Genomic DNA, 18,504 nt, shown 5'->3' with positions numbered 1-18,504 from the left:
TCTCTCTCTTTTTCTTTTTCTTTTCTTTTTTCTCTCATTTGGGTTGGGAATCCTGATTGCTCAGAAGCGTTCCAGGGTGCACCTTGACTGCAACATGGTCGATACATCCAGCTACATCCGTTCAGCCATCTCTCACCAAAATGACTAGGAGAAGGAATGCCCAACAAAAGAAAAATGGGCCTTCTGAAACAGAGATAATGGCTATCAACATAGACAATATGTCGGAAAGGGAATTCAGGCTAACAATTATCTAGGCAATAGTTATGTTGGAGAAAGCCATGGATGACCAAGCAGAATTGATTAGGGCAGAACTGAAAGCCACCAGGGATGATGTTCACAATGTTAGGGCAGAACTGAAAGCCACAAGGCATGATGTTCACAATGTTCTTAATGAGTTCCAATCTAATCTAAATTCTCTCAAAGCTGGGGTAACTGAGACAGAAGATAGAATTAGTGATCTGGAGGACAAACAGATAGAGAGAAAGGATCAGGAAGAAGCCTGGAACAGGCTTAGAAGCCAGGAAAACAGAATTAGGGAAATAAATGATGCCATGAAACATTCTGATGTCAGAATTATTGGAATCCCTGAAGGGGAGGAGAAAGAAAGAAGTTTAGAAGATATAGTGGAACAAATTTTCCATGAAAATTTCCCCTATCTCACGAATGGAACCAGTGTACATGGACTACAGGCAGAACGGTTTCCCCCCAAGATTATAGATTCTCAAAAGCCCTCCACACACCCGATAGTAAGAATAAAGAATTATAATTGTAGGCAGGCCCTCCTGAAGACAGCTAGGACAAAGAAGCTCCTTACATACAGAGGAAAGCCCATCAGAATAACATCACACCTGTCCACAGAGACCTGGCAAGCCAGAAAGGGCTGGCAAGATATATTCAGGGCACTAAATGGAAAGAACATGCAGCCAAGAATATTTTACCCAGCAAGACTGACATTCAAAATGGATGGAGAGACAAAGAGTTTCCAAGACCAGCAAGGCTTAAAAGACTATGCAACCACCAATCCAACACTGCAGGAAATATTAAGGGGGGTTCTATAAAAGAGAAAAAAACCTAAAAATATCATCCTAAACATATAGATAAGGAAGATGTGGTCCATATACACTATGGAGTATTATGCCTCCATCAGAAAGGATGAATACCCAACTTTTGTAGCAACATGGATGGGACCGGAAGAGATTATGCTGAGTGAAACAAGTCAAGCAGAGAGAGTCAATTATCATATGGTTTCAGTTATTTGTGGAGCATAACAAATAGCATGGAGGACAAGGGGAGTCGGAGATTAGAAGGGAGTTGGGGGAAATTAGAAAGGGAGGTGAACCATGAGAGACTATGGACTCTGAAAAACAATCTGAGGGTTTTGAAGGGGCGGAGGGTGGAAGGTTGGGGAAGCCAGGTGGTGGGTATTAAGGAGGGCATATATTGCATGGAGCTCTGGGTGTGGTGCAAAAACAATGAATACTATTATGCTGAAAAGAAGAAAAAATAAAATATATTTTAAAAAAAAGAATTCTAAAACATCTCAACACTCAAACCTCCTTCTCCAATCCTCTATACTCCTGTCATTTGGTCATTTGGGCTCTCTAAAATTTCCTCTGCCATTGATGTACACATACATAAGCACAATTTCTTACCCTCGCAATTTAATTGGGTAAATACTGAAGTTTTCTTCACATCAGTTAATGAGAAACCAAACTCTGAGCTTGTTTTCCAGCCAAGCCTTGAGATCATCCACATTTTGAAAGTAGAGATCTCTGAGGACCCCTGAAGTATTTAAGCAAGTGATCTAGTAAATACTTACCAGATAAGTATGTAAAAATAAACAATTGTCTAATATAATGACATACATCACTAAACAGAAAAATTAAAACCTGAGGTGTGTCTCAAGCAGCAAAAAACTTACATCTCCAATGTATAAATTCCAAACGCCAAACCAGGACTATAGAAAGAAAAATAGAAAGTTCTCCTTAGAGACATACATTTTAACTGAGACAAGAGAAATTCAACAGGATTTTTTAAAAAGATTTTATTTATTTATTTGACAAACAGAGGTCACAAGTAGGCAGAGAGGCTAGCAGAGAGAGAGGAGGAAGCAGGCCCCCCACTGAGCAGAGAGCCCAATGTGAGGCTCGATTCCAGGACCCTGGGATCATGACCTGAGTTGAAGGCAGAGGCTTAGCCCACTGAGCCACTCAGGCACCTTCAATAAGATTCTTGGTATAGAGGACCTAATTCTCTCTAAATTACTTGATTAAGTCAGTTGCTGTACATATATAAAAGTCATATGTTGCTCTCTGTAGTTGAAAAAAAAGTGTCTGAATTTTACAATGAGATAAGTAACTTGGAAGTCAGAAATGAGGAATAGAAGCCAGCTTCCTCCTGAGAAGAAGAGGGGGTCTAGATACTACCTGCCACCCAGTGCATTCACTTCTCTCCATCAATTAATAATTGCAAGTCCTTAGAGATTGGGAGAACATGGACCAATCTTGCTAATTATGTGCCAAGTGCTTTGAGCCCTCAACTGTAAACAATCAGCCTGTGCTTTCTGGTCTTTTAGTTTTCAGTCCCAGGTCAGTGGGCTCCATACATGTGTCTCCTCCTCCCAGAGATGTCTGCTTGAGGACACCCATACCGGCATCCGTCTTCCTGCCACTCCTGGAAACAAAGCCTCCATCCTCACCCAGCTCCAGGCAGTGGAGAGGCAGCCAGCTCTGCAAGCCTCCATCCTCCTTCAGCAGAGACACAGTACAGACCAGTGAGTAGGAAGTACAGTGGAGTGACTGAATGCAGGAGGGAAAGGGAGAGCATTGTTCCCTCCTCATCAGATCACTGGGACAGTTGGGATAGCCAGACAGGAGGGGACCAAATTGCAGAGATTCAACGCAAAGCCCTATGAAAACCTAGTGTTGTTGGTTCTGGCAGGGACCCTAGCACTCTTATTTAGATTTCTATTTTTGTCCCATGCTAGTTCTATTTCTCCTGGGAATTTTCGCATCAGAACATGAAATAGGTCCTTTTTAACTGTTCCGTGAGTCCTCCACATGATCATGAAGGTGATGATGATGGTGAGGATGGAAATGTCAGTAAACAGAATGTTACAAATCTTTACCTTGGAACTCTAAGTGCAAGACTCTGAGATGAAATTTCTACGTAGTTTGCAAACTTTTATCTGCATTACCACCCCCAGAAAGACAGCATTAGCATTATCATCATTTCAGAGTTAAGAATAGGAGGATAGGGAAGCCTGGGTGGCTCAGTGGGTTAAAGCCTCTGCCTTCGGCTCAGGTCATGATCCCAGGGTCCTGGGATTGAGCCCCACATCGGGCTCTCTGCTCAGCGAGGAGCCTGCTTCCCCCACTCTCTCTCTGCCTGCCTCTCTGCCTACTTGTGATCTCTGTCTGTCAAATAAATGAATAAAATCTTAAAAAAAAAAGAATAGGAGCATAATATTTTTTTTTAACTTCTTGATTTTATTTATTTATTTTTGCCTTCAACTCACCTTTTTATAATTTTTTATTTAAATTCCAGTTAGGAGAAGAAAGGGAAAAAAGGGTGGTGGGAATCAGAAGGGAGATGAACTATGAGGGACTGGACTCCAGGAACAACCTGAGAGTTTTAGAGGGGGGAGGGATGGAGGTATGGAATAGCCAGGTGGTGGGTATTAAGGAGGGCATGTATTGCATGGAGCACTGGGTGTTATACGCAAATGAATCATGGAACATTACATCAAGACTACTGATACACTGCAAGGTGACTTACATAATAAAAAAATAAATTGTAATTGATTAACATACATTGTACTGTCAGTTTCAGTTGTACAATATGTTCATTCAACATTTCCATTCATCACCCAGTGCTCATCAGGACAAGTCCCTCCTTAATCCCTTCACCTATTTCACTCATCCTCCCACCCACCTCCCCTCTGGTAACCATCACTTTGTTTTCTGTAGTTAAGAGTCTGTTTCTTGGTTTCCCTCTCTCTCTCTCCCCCTCCCACCCTTTGCTAGTTTGTTTTGTTTCTTAAATTCCACATATGAGTGAAATCATATGGTAGTAGCTAGTCTCTAGCTGACTGACTTCTTTTGCTTAGTATAATACTCTCTAGCTCCATTGCAAATCTCATTCCTTTGAAGGCTGGCTAGTATGCTATTGTATACATAAAGCACATCTTCCTTATGCATTCCTCAGTCGATGGACTCTTGGGCTGTTTCCCAAAAACACTGTTGTTGAAAACACTTCAGTGAACATCAGGGTGCATGTATTCCTTTGAATCAGTATTTTTTTAAAAAAATATTTTATTTATTTATTTGACAGAGAGAGAGGAGAGAGAGAGAAAGTTAAAGAGGGAACACAAGCCAGGGGAGTGGGAGAGAGAGAAGCAGGCTTCCTGCTAAGTGGGAAGCCTAAGGCAGGGCTTAATATCAGGGCTCAGAGATCATGACCTAAGCAGAAGGCAGAGGCCTAACAATTGAGCCACTCAGGTGCCCCATGGATCAGTATTATTTTGTCTTTTAAATACCCAGCAGTGCAGTTACTGCATCATAGGGTGGTTCTATTTTTAACTTTCTGAGGAACATCCATACTCTTTTCCAGAGTGGCTGCACCAGTTTGCATTCCCACCAACAGAACATGAATGTTCCTTTTTCTCCACATCCTCACCAACTCTTGTTTCTTGTATTGTTGATTTTAGCCACTCTGACAGGTGTGAAGTAATATCTTATTATAGTTTTGATTTGCATTTCCCTGACGATGAGCAATGTTGGCCATCTATATGTCTTCTTTGGAAAATTATCTACTCATGTCTTCTGTTCATGTTTTAATTGGATTATTTGTTTTTGGGGTGTTGAGTTTCTTAAGTTTTTTGCATATTTTGGATACTAACCCTTTATCAGATATGACATTTGCAAATATCATCTCCCATTCCATAGTTGCTTTTTAGTATTGTTGATTGCTTCCTTGGCTACACAGAAGCTTTTTAAGTTTTTCCAGATCCTGGGGTAGACAGGGGATGAATTCAGGTTTGAATGCAGACAGTGAGACTGTTCACAGGCTACCCAGACAGTATTCTCTCTTGCCTATCCAATTCTCACCTCTCTTTCCTGTTACTCCAGGCAAAGACCTCCCCTCGCTGAACTCTTAATGTTTGGCTTTCATGCGAGAAGATACCAGAGAGCCGTTAAGTGTCGCCTGCTGCATCAACTGTAGAAAAGATGGCTGAGATGAAGGTAGAGATCATGAAGAGTCAGCTCATGACAATTCAGGGCAGCTCTCTTTCTTGCCTCCACTCTCAGATTTTGCTTCATATTCAACATTCTCCCCCATTCCTATAATTTAAGCCCTCTGGATCTTTAAGGAGATAAAGTGTCAGGGTGTTAGATTCCATTCTTTGTCAGGAAATAAAAAACAGTTTCAGGATTATCATAGCAATTTTGGAAAAGACCTCTGGACTTCTGCTTAAACTCTCTGAAGTGCAGGGAAAGAGAACAAACGAGTCAGTTCATGCACCTCACAGACCCAGCATGTGATTTTGAATCTTATCTGCTCTACTTTCATCTATATGACACTTGGTGAGTTCTTCATGTCTTTGAGCCAGTTTCTACAACTGTACTGAGCAAGAATTAAGATGAGCACTGAACATGTGACTAAATATGGTATATGCATATAGTAAGGATAAGGTAAATTTTAGGTATTGTTATGGTTGTTATTGTCATTATCAAGGCTAAGCACCATCTATCCAACTAAAATATCCTGTGATCAGAAGTTTCAGTTTCCCCTAGATCTTGAAAGAACTCTTTTTTTTGTTGTTGTCCTTATTCAGGTAGATACTGAGTGTTTGGAGGGAAGCAACTGAATCACAGTCGTTTCTGATTTCCCAGAGCTTATACTTTGCTTGGCACAGTGTAGGCTCCTAGAGCACCAGCGATCTCTGTTCAATATTAAATGGACCCTTCTTTGGTTCTCAGAAACAGGGCATACATAGAGTGTGGGTTCCATTCATTGGGTGGTTTGCTTTCTTCCAATGATGTTTCATAGATCTAGGTGAAAAGTAAAACAGTGTTGCTCTGTATCTATGTCACAGATTTTCTAAGATACCTATCATTTTCCACTTAATAGACTCTTCATTTCAAAATTACTGGAGATTTCCATAAAGATGAAAATTAAAAGAGAGAAAAAGAGAAAGGGAGGCAATTCATACTGCACCTAACTGAGACACATTTTAGCATTTCCACCATCTCTTTTTCTTCTTTCTTTCTTTCTTCTTTCTTTATTTCCACTTCTTAAAGAGGGAGAAGCAGTGGGGGCCAGACTTGATCCCTCAAACCTGTGATAATAACCTGAGCCAAAATCAAGAGTTGGATACTTAACCAACTGTGTCACCCAGACACCTCAATTTCCATGCATTCTTGAATGAATTTCCTAGGACATGATAGGATTCTATCTCTCTGATATATAATAAAAGTCATTAAACATTTCTCAGGATTGGGTTTCACCAATAAACCCACCATTCCAGTAACAATGCCATTCTGATATACAAACCATGACTGAGTATTTATTGGGAGCAAACTTCTTTTAGAGGCCGCATGTATTGTGATATGAATGATGTTCTCCCCATTTCTAGATGAGGATAACAGCACAGAGAGTTTGGGATGCTGACATATATCCCATCTTTAGTCTGATTCCCATCCCAGGGCTCTGTGCACTCCACCAGTGTAGAATGCTTGCTTTCTTTTCAAACGTGCTATAGTTCTAGATGAGCAAACAGAAACAGGACTAAGAATTCCTTCTCTTGGGATTCTGTGAGTTCATCTGTGAATTAGGGAATTGGGATAAGTGGTTTACAGGGGCCTTTGCTACATGAATATTATAGGTCATAAGATTTTCAATGAATAGTAATGCATTTTGCAGCCTATTTTGGAAATCTGTGGTATAAAAATATTACTCCTTATCCAAGGTAGGTATTCTCCTGTGGATTTATCATGGAAGGACCATTAGAACACAGACTTTGGGGATCTTTCTGATTCTATACTTTGATAATAAAAGCATGAAGTTGATTTTGTCCGTACTTTCTATTATGAAAACAAATGTAGATAATTAAGAGTAAAATTGTACATATATTAATTTTTTTACAATGTAATCATCTTTTATGCCTATATATTATAGAAATTCTCATTTATGTAATACAGAGGTGGGCACAAGAATTTTATTAGGAATATTCTAATAAGGGGCAGCTGGGTGGCTCAGTCAGTTAAGTTGTCCAACTCTTGATTTTGGCTCAGGTCATGATCTCAGACTCCTGAGATGGAGTCCCACATTGGGCTCTGTGCTCAATGTGAAGGCAGCTTAAGTTTCTCTCTCTCCCTCTACCTCCTCCTGCTTGTACACATGTTCTCTGTGTGTCTCTCTGAATAAATATTTTTTAAAAGGGAATATTGTAATAAGAAATTAAGAGATAATAAAGTTCATCTTTCAGGTAATACTATGCCACTTTTGAAGTGCTTGAAATAGATGTATATACTTCAGTGAAACTTAAAACACATTCTTGTGGTAAGTGAGAACTCAGGAAACAATATGTGTATTATTATGGTATTAAATTAGTTTTTCCAAAAACTGTTTATGGTTGCATAAATCTGTACTAATATTATGGAAACATTTAAAGGAAAATATGTCTACCATATTCATGACAGTGTTTGTCTTTGGGCAGCTGAAATGCAGGGGAATGGGATCATGCAGGGAAAGCAAGAAAACTCAATTTTTACTGGCAACAAATATGAGTTCTGAAGCCAAGTATAACTAAGTATTTCTATGTTTGTACATTTGTATGTTTCTCTAACATTCTTTAGTTCAATGTCTTCATAGTGGGTATATATAGAAACAGGTAAATAGCTCAGTCACCAGTAAGGAAAGAGTTCTAAGAAGAGTTTACAATTAAGAAACGTTGCTGAAGGTACTGGGATGTACGATGGGAAGTGTGAATTGCTTGAATCAAAATAGGTACATTTTGCTGGGTGTCTCTACACTTGTTTTGTGTATTCAATACTCTCTTCTCTTTTGAGAAGTGTCCCACCTGCATGGAACCATGGAATCTAACAGCTGTCTCAGAGTTCCTTCTCCTGGGCCTCTCAGATGATCCAGAACTGGAGCCCATTTTCTTTGGGCTGTTCCTGTCCTTGTATCTGGTCACCTTGCTTGGGAACCTGCTCATCATCCTGGCTGTCAGCTCTGACCCCCACCTCCACACGCCCATGTACTTCTTCCTCTCCAACCTGTCCTTGGCTGATATTGGTTTCAGCACCACAACAATCCCCAAGATGCTGGTGAACATTCAAACGCACAGCAAGTCTATCACCTATGCAGGCTGCCTAACTCAGGTGTCCTTTTTTTTCCTGTTTGGGTGTTTGGACGATCTGCTCCTGGCTGTGATGGCCTATGACCGATTTGTGGCCATCTGTCACCCCCTGAACTATTCAGTCATCATGAACCCATCCTTCTGTCGCTTGTTGGTCCTGATGTCATTTTTTGGCAGCCTTTTGGAATCTCAGATTCATTGTTTGATGGTGTCCCAACTCACCTTTTGCACAAATGTGGAAATTCATCATTTCTTTTGTGATGCACCACAACTCTTCCACCTTGCCTGCTCTGATACCTCCATCCACACCATACTAATGTATTTTATTGGTGCCATCTTTGGTGGTGTTCCCCTCTCAGGGATCCTTTGTTCTTATGCACGAATTATTTCCTCCATTCTGAGAATTCCATCCACAGGTAGGAAGTACAAAGCCTTTTCTACCTGTAGCTCCCACCTGTTGGTTGTTTTCTTGTTTTATGGAACAGCCATTGGAGTGTACCTCAGTTCATCCATCTCCTCCTCCCTCAGGAAGGGTGCAGTCACCTCGGTGATGTACACTGTGGTCACCCCTATGCTGAACCCCTTCATCTACAGCCTGAGGAACAAGGACATCAAGAGGGCACTGTGGGGGATGATCAGCAGAACAGTCTAATATCAGCATTTGTCTTAATCTTTCTGAGTTTATAGAACTGGAACATGCAGGGAATCAACAACATCAAGAAATTCTGAATCTGCAGCCACATGGTATATATATTCATATGGATCTCTGCTTTTTGCTTATACAGCTATTCCTGTTAGCATAGCTCTAATGGAAATGGAGGATTATTTTGGACTCTCCACTTAAACCATAGTCATTGCAGGATTATGTGTATAATATGTACTTCTATCACTTTCTTTATGCATTGCCCAGGACTCTTGGTCATGTGCAGTCTTGTTTCTATCATTGAAAAATAATCATAACTCTCCCTCTCTTTTTTTGTTCCCCCTTTTAAAAAGATATTTTACCTATTCATTTGAGAGAAACAGCCCAAGAAGGTGGAGAGGCAGAGGGAGACGCAGGCTCCTTGTTGAGGTGGGTGCCCTTCATGGGGCTTGATCATGACCTGAGCCAAAGGCAGAGTAAATATCTGAAACTCCCAGGTGCCCCATCTTGTTATTTTCCTATGATTCTGCCCCCCCACCCAGCGCCATTTGTTAGGAGGATCTAAATTCTACCTTAAAGTCCAAAACATCTAATATATCTGTGCTTTAATGATCTTGATCAGATTTATTTAAAAGTATGCTTCACCCCCACCATGGAGTCCAACATGGAGCTTGGACCCACAACCCTGAGATCAAGACCCAAGCTGAGATAAAGAATCAGATGCTCAACTGACTAAGCCTCCCAGAGTCCCATCTTGATCAGATTTCTTGGTGAATAGGATAACTACTGAATTTCCTTCTGAAGCTGAAATGACACACTATTAAATTTGAGTTTGAATAAGTAGCTATCAAGTTTCCTGGAACTTCCCTAGGAAAACTGGGGTGTACAATTCCCAAGGAATAGACGGGAGAGAAACTACCAGAACAGAGGTGATCTTAATTTTCATGATGATTGTCCTTCCTATTCAATCTAATTTCTCCCCAGTTATATTATATAACTAGACACAAAGGGACAAAAACTGTGTGCTTCCACTTATATAAGAGGCATATAGTAGTCAAATTCACAGAGACAGAGAGTAGAATGGTGGGAGCCAGGAGCTACAGGAAGGAGAAAGGGCATTAGTGTTTAATGGGACAGTTTCAGTTTGGGAAGGTAGAAAAGTTCTAGAGATGGATGGTAATGATGGTTGTGAATGTACTTACTACTACTGATCTATACAGCTCTGAAAAATAATCTGAGGGTTTTGAAGGGGTGGGGCTGGGAGGTTGGGGGAACCAGGTGGTGGGTATTAGAGAGGGCATGGATTGCATGGAGCACTGGGTGTGGTGCAAAAACAACGAATACTGCTACGCTGAAAAGAAATTTTAAAAAATGGTTAAGGTGGTAAATTTTATGTAATTTTTTCACAATTAAAAGCAACAACAGGGGCGCCTGGGTGGCTCAGTGGGTTAAAACATCTGCCTTCAGCTCGGGTCATGATCCCAGGTCCTGGGATCCAGCCCCACATCGGACTCTCTGCTCAGATGGGAGCCTGCTTCCCTTCCTCTCTCTGCCTGTCTCTCTGTCTACTTGTAATCTCTGTCTGTCAAATAAATAAATTAATAAAATCTTAACATCAGCAACAACAACAACCAACAAAGATCTCTTGTCAGAAATAAGGGACATGTTACTTCAAATGTTGGGTGTTTCTCAACCCTCGGCAGTCAACCCCTATAGGGATCTGCCTCAGTAAGGTCATACCTCCTTCCTGGGGCAACCCACATCTGGTAAGTGTTTGATTTGGGGGTGTAAACATTTTTACCCTTTACCCTAATTCCAGCCAACTCTAAGACATCATCTTAACTCCAGAGCTCCCTGATAGTTTTTAGAGGTCTTTGATGGACTTCAGTTTGGCTTGACTTTTTCCACTGTTCTTTCTTGTTGCAACAAATTTGCCAGACCACAAGATTGCCCTCCCCTCTCACAGCAACCACAAGTTCAGGGGTCTCTAGGTCCGCTCTCACATCAGACCAGTTAAATATAAATTTGGGAAGTTTTTCACATTCAATGATTTGCTAGAATGATTCAAACTGAGAGCACTGCCTCAGATTTGATGAAGAACTCGAAGAACTCATAGAACTTAAGAATCAGTCAAGCAGAGAGAGTCAGTTATCATATGGTTTCACTTATTTGTGGAGCATAACAAATAGCATGGAGGTCAAGGGGTGTTGGAAAGGAGAAGGGAGTTGGGGTAAATTGGAAGGGGAGGTGAATCATGAGAGACTATGGACTCTGAAAAACAATCTGAAGGGTTTGAAGTGGCAGGGGGGTGGGAGGTTGGGGTACCAGGTGGTGGGTATTATAGAGGGCACCGATTGCATGGAGCACTGGGTGTGGTGAAAAAATAATGAATACTGTTTTTCTGAAAATAAATAAATTAATTTTCAAAAAAGAATCAGTATACTATGATTGCAGTTTTATTACAGCAAAAAGATACAAATTAGGTTCAGCCAAAGGAAGATACACATAATACAAGGTCTAGAACATCCCATATGTGAAGCCTTTTGTTGTCTTCTTTCCTTGGAGTTCAGACCCGTTACCTTTTCCTGGGATGACATCTGTGACAATACTCAAAGACTGTTACCAACCAGGTAGTTCATCTGAGTTCCAGGGTCCAAAATTTTATTTGAGGCTTTGCTAATAGATATGATTAGTTGAATTATGGCCTATATGGTTGAACTCAATTTTCAGCCTCCCTCCTAAGGCTGGCTGATATCTCTTTCCCCAAAGCTCCAGCCTTTTCATCACATGACTGGTCTCTATGGCATGGCCAACCCCCATCCTCAGCCATTTCATTAGCATAAACTATGAGTTGTGGTCTGTGAGGCCCTCCACAAATAGTCAATCACCCCAGATCCCTAAGAAATTTAAAGTATTTAAAAGTCACCCCTGGGAGCTGGGACAAAGCCATAATTCTCTTTAGATGTGGCCAAGTTCTTTACTACACATTTGTCCTTGCCCAGTTGTTGATTCTAGGAGCACTGCCTGGTAAACATCCTGTGTGCTAATCGTTGTCTAATTGTCTGCTTCACAAGGAACTCTGTGTGGGACACCTTGTTACTAATAACATTTATTTGAGAAAATTTTAAAACAGTTCCAAGGTAGTTGAAATGGCCCATAATATTCTTTGAATTACAAACCCAACACTAACCTCAGGAATGGGAAAATTCAAGGAAAGGAGAAGAGCAATGGGAGCATTCATCCATCCAGTGTCTCCATGGGGACAGCAGGGAGGCACCCACTGAAAAGCCGAAGGACTCTGGAAACCCAAACTCAGAATTGTTTGGAAATGCACTCAATAAGCATATGGAGAAAAGTTCAACCTTGCTAATCACCAAATAAATAATTTATCCATCAGTGTATATAGTCTGTTGGGACTTAAAATGTGATTAGAGAAACTGAGATCCTGGATTTATGCTTTATGAGGGCAAAGATTTTTGTCCTTTTTTCCCACTTCACTCCTGTGTTCCAGATACCTACTGCAGCCTGGCACACCAAAGGTGCTTAGTAAGGAACTAGCAATAGTTATTGATAAAATGCACTACTTCATAATTCTCATGCAACTATTCTGAATTGGTACTTAAAGTGGCTGCTGGATTGGAAATCCAAGCTGAGGTATAGTAAGAGGAAAGTAAAAGGAGGGGATGTGGAGAGTGGGAGTGAGGATAACAGAGCAGTCAACATAAGAGCTTAAGGTACATCAGAAAAAGTACTGGCAAAGCAATTCTGATCAAAGTAGCTTATGAAGGTTGGGTGAGAAGTAAAACTCAATGTCATCAAGAGGCAGGATTTCATTAGCCAAGGGCTGCTCTTCCTGTCAGTTCAAAAACCCAGGACGAGCATTCACATTACTGAATGTAGATTGTTCTCCCCAAAACTGTTTGTAGAGCCCTCTTGAGGTCCCTGTTCCGTAGGCTGTAGATGAAGGGGTTCAGCATTGGGGTGACCACAGTGTACATCACCGAGGCAATCATGCCCCTCGAGGAAGATGCATCAGAACTGAGATACACACCAAGGCCTGCCCCATAGAATAAAGAAACCACAGTCAGGTGAGATGCACAGGTGGAAAATGCCTTGTACCTCCCATTATTTGATGGGATTCTCAGGATTGAAGAGGTGATTCTGGTATAGGAGAAAAGGATTCCAGAGAAGGGAATGATGCCAAGAAGGATAGTTACTATATATAGCAGGATATGATTGACCAATGTGTCTGAGCAGGCAAGGGTGAGGGCCTTAGCAAGTTCACAGTAAAAGTGTGGAATTGCCCAGTTGGTGCAGAAGGAAAGCCGTAGTATCAACAGACTCTGGGTCAGGGAGTATGACAAGCTGATGAACCAGGATATGAGAACCAGGAGGCCACAGAGCTGTGGGTTCATGATGACTGGGTAGTGCAAGGGATGGCAGATGGCCACAAACCGGTCATAGGCCATCCCAGTGAGGAGAAAAGTGTCCATACCTCCAAAAACCATAAAGAAATACATCTGGGTGATGCAGCCTGCATAGGTGATGGATTTGCTCCGTGTTTGGATGTTCATCAGCATCTTAGGGACTGTGGTGGAGATAAAACTTATGTCAGCAAAGGACAAGTTGGAGAGGAAGAAGTACATGGGGGTGTGGAGGTGGGAGTCACAGCTGATGGCCAGGATGATGAGCAGGTTCCCAAGCATGGTGACTAGGTACATGGATAAGAACAGACCAAAGAGAAGGGGTTGAGGCACTGAGTCTTGGGAAAATCCCAGGAGTAAGAATTCTGAAGCACTTGTTTGATTTCTTGCTTCCATGTTGCCAACTCATCAGCTAGATGATATAAGCATGGAGTGACCATGAAATAGGCACTAGATAGACACCAGAATCTCTCTACTATTTTTATTTCTTGAAGGGAAGCATGGTGCATAATAGCCTTAACATTACAAAGTTTAGGAATCCTACATTCTGTTATTCATTACATGCACAATTTAATAATGTTGATCAACCCCTGTCCATTGGCCTCTGGGACACTCATTTATCCTATATATCTAGAATCATCAAATCTAAAAAGTTAAGAACCATGTTAGACCTTAGCGATAAAATGGTCCAAACACACTCTAAAACAAACATTGAACATGAAGTCCGGTGAACCTCAGTAACTTAATCTGGATTATCCAACTTGTCTGGAACCCTAAAAAGGGTCAGATACGTAGGTCTCAGAGGTGAGAAAATTTGAGAGTCTCTAAAATATCTGGATAGACTATTTCAGGATGAGTAGAATGTAGGTTTATTCTTCAATAATAAGGAAAGGAAGAAAAAGAGAATGTTTTTACCAAATAATAAACCACATAAACAAATTCTTAACGCTTAGTGTACCAGGACCCATCAACATCCTGCAGGGAGGGACAGAGCCAGATGCTTCCTGGACATTATTATTGCTTGACAAAATATCTTTCATCTGTTAACTTAAATATTGGTGAAAATGTCTAATGAAAACATAGGTATCAAGGTTTCAACCACTTCAGTACCATAAGATAAAATAACACTAAGGTCACAAACAGAATTTTGAGTCACATCCTAAGTGGTGCTCATCACTCAGTGTGTGGCTCCATCAGTGAAGCATCTGCCTTTGGCTCAGTTCATGATCCCAGAAGCCTAGAACCAAGTCCTGCATCCGGCTCCTTGCTCAGCGGGAAACCTACTTCTCCATCTCCCTCTGCCTACAATTCCCCCTGCTTGTGCTCTCACTCTTCTTGTCAAACAAAGAAACAAAGTCTTAAAAAAGTTTTCCACAAGGAAAATTTTTCTTTGTAACTGTGTAGTGGCAGATGTTAACTGGAATTATTTTGCTAATTCATCAAATAATACATATGCTATATTTTATATATTTATATATATTATAATTTTATTTAATTATTTGACAGAGATACTGAGAGAGAGAGAGAGAGAGAGAGAGATTGAGCACAGGCAGGGGGAGCTCCAGAGAAAGAGGAAAGTAGGCCCCCACCAAGCAGGAAGCCTGATGTGGGGCTCAATCCCAGGACCCTTGGGATCATGACCTGAGCTGAAGGCAGACTCCCGACCAAGGGAGCCGCTCAGACACCCCTATATGTGCAATATAATGAATCATTATGTTGTACACCTGAAGCTAATATAATGTTACATGCCAATTTTATCTCAAAAAAAGAAAACTCACAAAAATCCCAAAACAGATAGTGTCTCTGAATGATAAAAATGATCACATCAGAGGCAAATTGATTAACTATGAATGAACATCTTTGTTCTGACCCTTGGTGGGGTGAGCAGTTTGCAATCATCTCTGCTGAGTTCTGGTGAGAGGATCATGACTCATCTTTATTTTTAATTTTTTTAAAATTTATTTTTAATTTATTTTCAGCATAACAGTATTCATTATTTTTGCCCCACACCCAGTGCTCCATGTAATCCTTGCCCTATCTAATACCCACCACCTGGTTCCCCCAAAGATTCCCTTGACCTCTAGTAAGTGTGGCTTACTTTCTTGCCTTCAGATCTGTTTTGTTGAGCAGTATATCAGAGAGTGCACAGGAAATGCCCACACTTCTGGTTATTTCCTAGAGTATGTTGTGTGCATTAACATCATCAACTGGATTAGAATCAAGGAAAACAATTTTATTTCCTATAGGGGCTGGATTGTGATTCAAATGGGTCATGAAATGAGGAATAGTGTGCATCTTAAGAAGAGTTTCCCACACATCAGAAACATTTTTTCTTAGGGCCAGAGGTTAGAAATTAAGGGTGGAGGATACAACCACTTGTCATTTGTACTTTCCCCTTTATTCATGTACCAAATACATGTTTGTTTTCTGTTTCTAGTGTCCAGAGCAACAAGGGCTACTTTGGGATAGACTCAGTGTTTGTTGTTGGGGATAAAACGATTAATTATGTGGTTTTGTCCTGAGGAACTCCACCTCCCAGGGACATTAATGGATGCAGAAACCTAACATTGTAATACAGTGAATTCAATGCTAAGATAAAGGCAGTCTGCAAAGTGAAGTACAGAAAGGAGCCCCAAATTTAGCCTGAAGTGATGGAGTCAGGGGGTTATTCCTGGAGGAAGAGATCCCTGGGCAAGGAGTTGTCTATGTTGATGATTGAGTCTGGGCTTATCTGGCACAGAAGGTAGCAAGGGAAAAGGTCCATATGCAAAAAGCAGCATGGGACAGAGTGCTCTTAGCAATCTGCTGAAGCACAAGGTGGGACATGGGAACAGTGAAAATGAGGTTGGAGATGAACAGGGACCACATCTCTGGGAACCTTGAAAAAAATAATGGATAAAAGGTAGGGGCCATGTAGTACCTGTGACATGTAATATGATCCATATCACAATTTTCTCTGGTGCCTGGAGTTAAAGATAGATTTAAGGCAGGCAAAACTAGGGTCAAAGGAAATAGGGTTGGGAATCATCACATCATTAATGTTGAAGGGACAAAGCTACTTGTTTTAGGAAGAGGAACAAAGGCCAGAAGAGGTGAATAAGTTAGTTCAATGTCTTGTTAATGATTCCATGTCCCTACTTAAGAATGAGACCCGATACCCAAGTGCAATCACACGAACTATGAGATAGTGACTTGCAAATTTCAGTATCTCCCAGGAAGTTCCAAGAGCAAAAGGGTAGAATGTCAAGGGGGGACTGGATGTTGGATCTTCCTGTGTGCTTCTCTGTCCCCCCTTATCCACCCTGCATCTTTATATACCATAACCTTGGATACCAGGGAACACGGACTCTTCACTCTTGAAAATCTCTATAAGAAACACAGATAAGGATGAAGAAAGAAGAAGGACAGGTCCTTTTGAAGAAACAGGAGGTGTTCCCCAACAAATGAAGGTGGTAAAGAAGGATTCAGAAAGGATCTGCCTAGGCTGAGTGAAGGTGGAGACTCTGGGGTTTTGGAACCAGGTAGGAGAAAACAAATCGATACCTCATGGTAAAAGTCTATTAGTACCTGAGGCATCCATTGGTACACCTCCCACTGGTGGCAGTGTCACTGCACAGTGTGGTTCTGGAAAGTCCTATGGTATCCAAGAGTGGGTGCTCTGTCTCTTCCTCCTCATCCTTATAATCTCCATCAATCACCCATCCAAATAACATGCAACCAATGTAAAAACTCACTCACAACTGCAACTTTGAACAAGGAGTGTACCCATTCACCCTCTGAAGCAACTGGCCACTAGAGCTCCTTCTGCACAGATATCACATGATGTCCCTGCTATATGCTTAACAGTAGTCAATGTTTTTTCTCTCCAAACACATCTTTTCCCTATTTCCCACAACACTTACTAGGCTATGCATGCTTGGCAAAGTAAGCTCACCACAGGGGCCAACTCTCCTGAATCTTGTTCTCTCATGGAGTGTGGGTAGTGAAGAAAGATTTGTTTCCCAAAAGAGAAGAAATACAGAGCAGGCATGTAATACGGGGCCTGACTTATTTCTCCTAGAGAAGGCTTGTGTGTCTTGAAAGTGGTACATGGGCCTTAGTGACTATAAGTCAGTGTGTTACAGGTTTTGTGGTCCTGGGGACTGAGTCCCCTCTGAAGCTTGTTAGACAAATTGATCAATGGATTTTCCATTCTCTGATTAGTTTGACTCCTCAAAGGTAGAGACCCCACAGGAGAAAGGATCTCTGACCTGCCAATTCCTATGCCCTGGGAGAGTAACAGTGGGGCCAGCTGTGACTCCTCTCTCCTGGGTCCTTTTTCTCTTGGAAGAATCTCTTCAGGCTTTCTTAGATCTCCTCTTGGGGATAAATGACTTGTAGTATTCATGTTAAGCAGATGGTTGAGTGATGAAGGGTCCCAGGAGTCACTAGGTAATGGTTCTCAAACTTTAGCCTGCACCAAGATGAGCTTGAGTATTTGTTTAAAAAGATTTCTGGGTTTCATCTCCAAGTTTCTGTCTCAGTAGGTCTGGGTTTGGGTCTGATAATTTGGACTTTTCACAAGTTCTAAATTTGGTGGTCTCTAGGACAATCTTCTGGGAACGGTTCCCTAAAGCAATGTTTCAAAAGGTAAGCTTTATCGAAAGTATCATCTGGATCTAGTGTTAATGTATAGCTTCCCACCTTACTCCAGACTTACCCAGTCAGTATCTCCAGGAAAAGAGGCTGAGAATTTACTATGAAAAAAAATTACAAAAATTTTACTTTATTTTATTTTTGTTTATATTTTTATTGTGGATATATATTATATATCTAATATATATATTATTGTGGATATACATACATGTCCACAATAATGTATATGACAAAATTTACCATCTTATGCATTTTTAAATGTACAATTCTGTAGCATTAAGAACATTCACAATATTATACAATCATCACACCACACACCATTCCCAGAAATTTATCATTATCCCAAATAGAAGCTCTGTCTCCATTAAACAACAATTCCTCTTCCTCCTCCCCCTAGCACCCCAACCCTTGGAAACCTCTGTTCAATTTTCTGTCTC

General features: G+C 41.0%; 2 protein-coding genes across 2 annotated transcripts; one reads left to right on the top strand and one right to left on the bottom strand.

Moving 5' to 3' along the window:
• The first annotated feature begins 8,030 nt into the window (after nt 1-8,030).
• On the top strand, nt 8,031-9,017 carry LOC131823474 (olfactory receptor 7E178-like). The gene has a single exon (XM_059159874.1). It carries the CDS (start codon nt 8,088-8,090, stop codon nt 9,015-9,017), a length of 930 nt encoding a protein of 309 aa, XP_059015857.1. The 5' UTR covers nt 8,031-8,087.
• Nucleotides 9,018-12,895: 3,878 nt separating this feature from the next.
• On the bottom strand, nt 12,896-16,848 carry LOC131823482 (olfactory receptor 7D4-like). The gene is made up of 2 exons (XM_059159880.1): nt 16,830-16,848; nt 12,896-13,830 (listed from the first exon to the last, which is right to left on the bottom strand). Exon 2 carries the CDS (start codon nt 13,826-13,828, stop codon nt 12,896-12,898), a length of 933 nt encoding a protein of 310 aa, XP_059015863.1. The 5' UTR covers nt 13,829-13,830; nt 16,830-16,848.
• Nucleotides 16,849-18,504: the final 1,656 nt, after the last annotated feature.

Source organism: Mustela lutreola, chromosome 2, assembly GCF_030435805.1.
Source record: "Mustela lutreola isolate mMusLut2 chromosome 2, mMusLut2.pri, whole genome shotgun sequence".
NCBI lineage: Eukaryota > Metazoa > Chordata > Mammalia > Carnivora > Mustelidae > Mustela > Mustela lutreola.
The sequence above is the reverse complement of the archived record's forward strand: the minus strand, read 5'-3'. Positions and strand labels throughout refer to the sequence as shown.

Coding starts and splice junctions, on each gene's coding strand:
- LOC131823474 (XM_059159874.1), top strand. CDS start 8,088: ATGGAACCATGGAATCTAACAGCTGTCTCAGAGTTCCTTCTCCTGGGC.
- LOC131823482 (XM_059159880.1), bottom strand. CDS start 13,828: ATGGAAGCAAGAAATCAAACAAGTGCTTCAGAATTCTTACTCCTGGGA.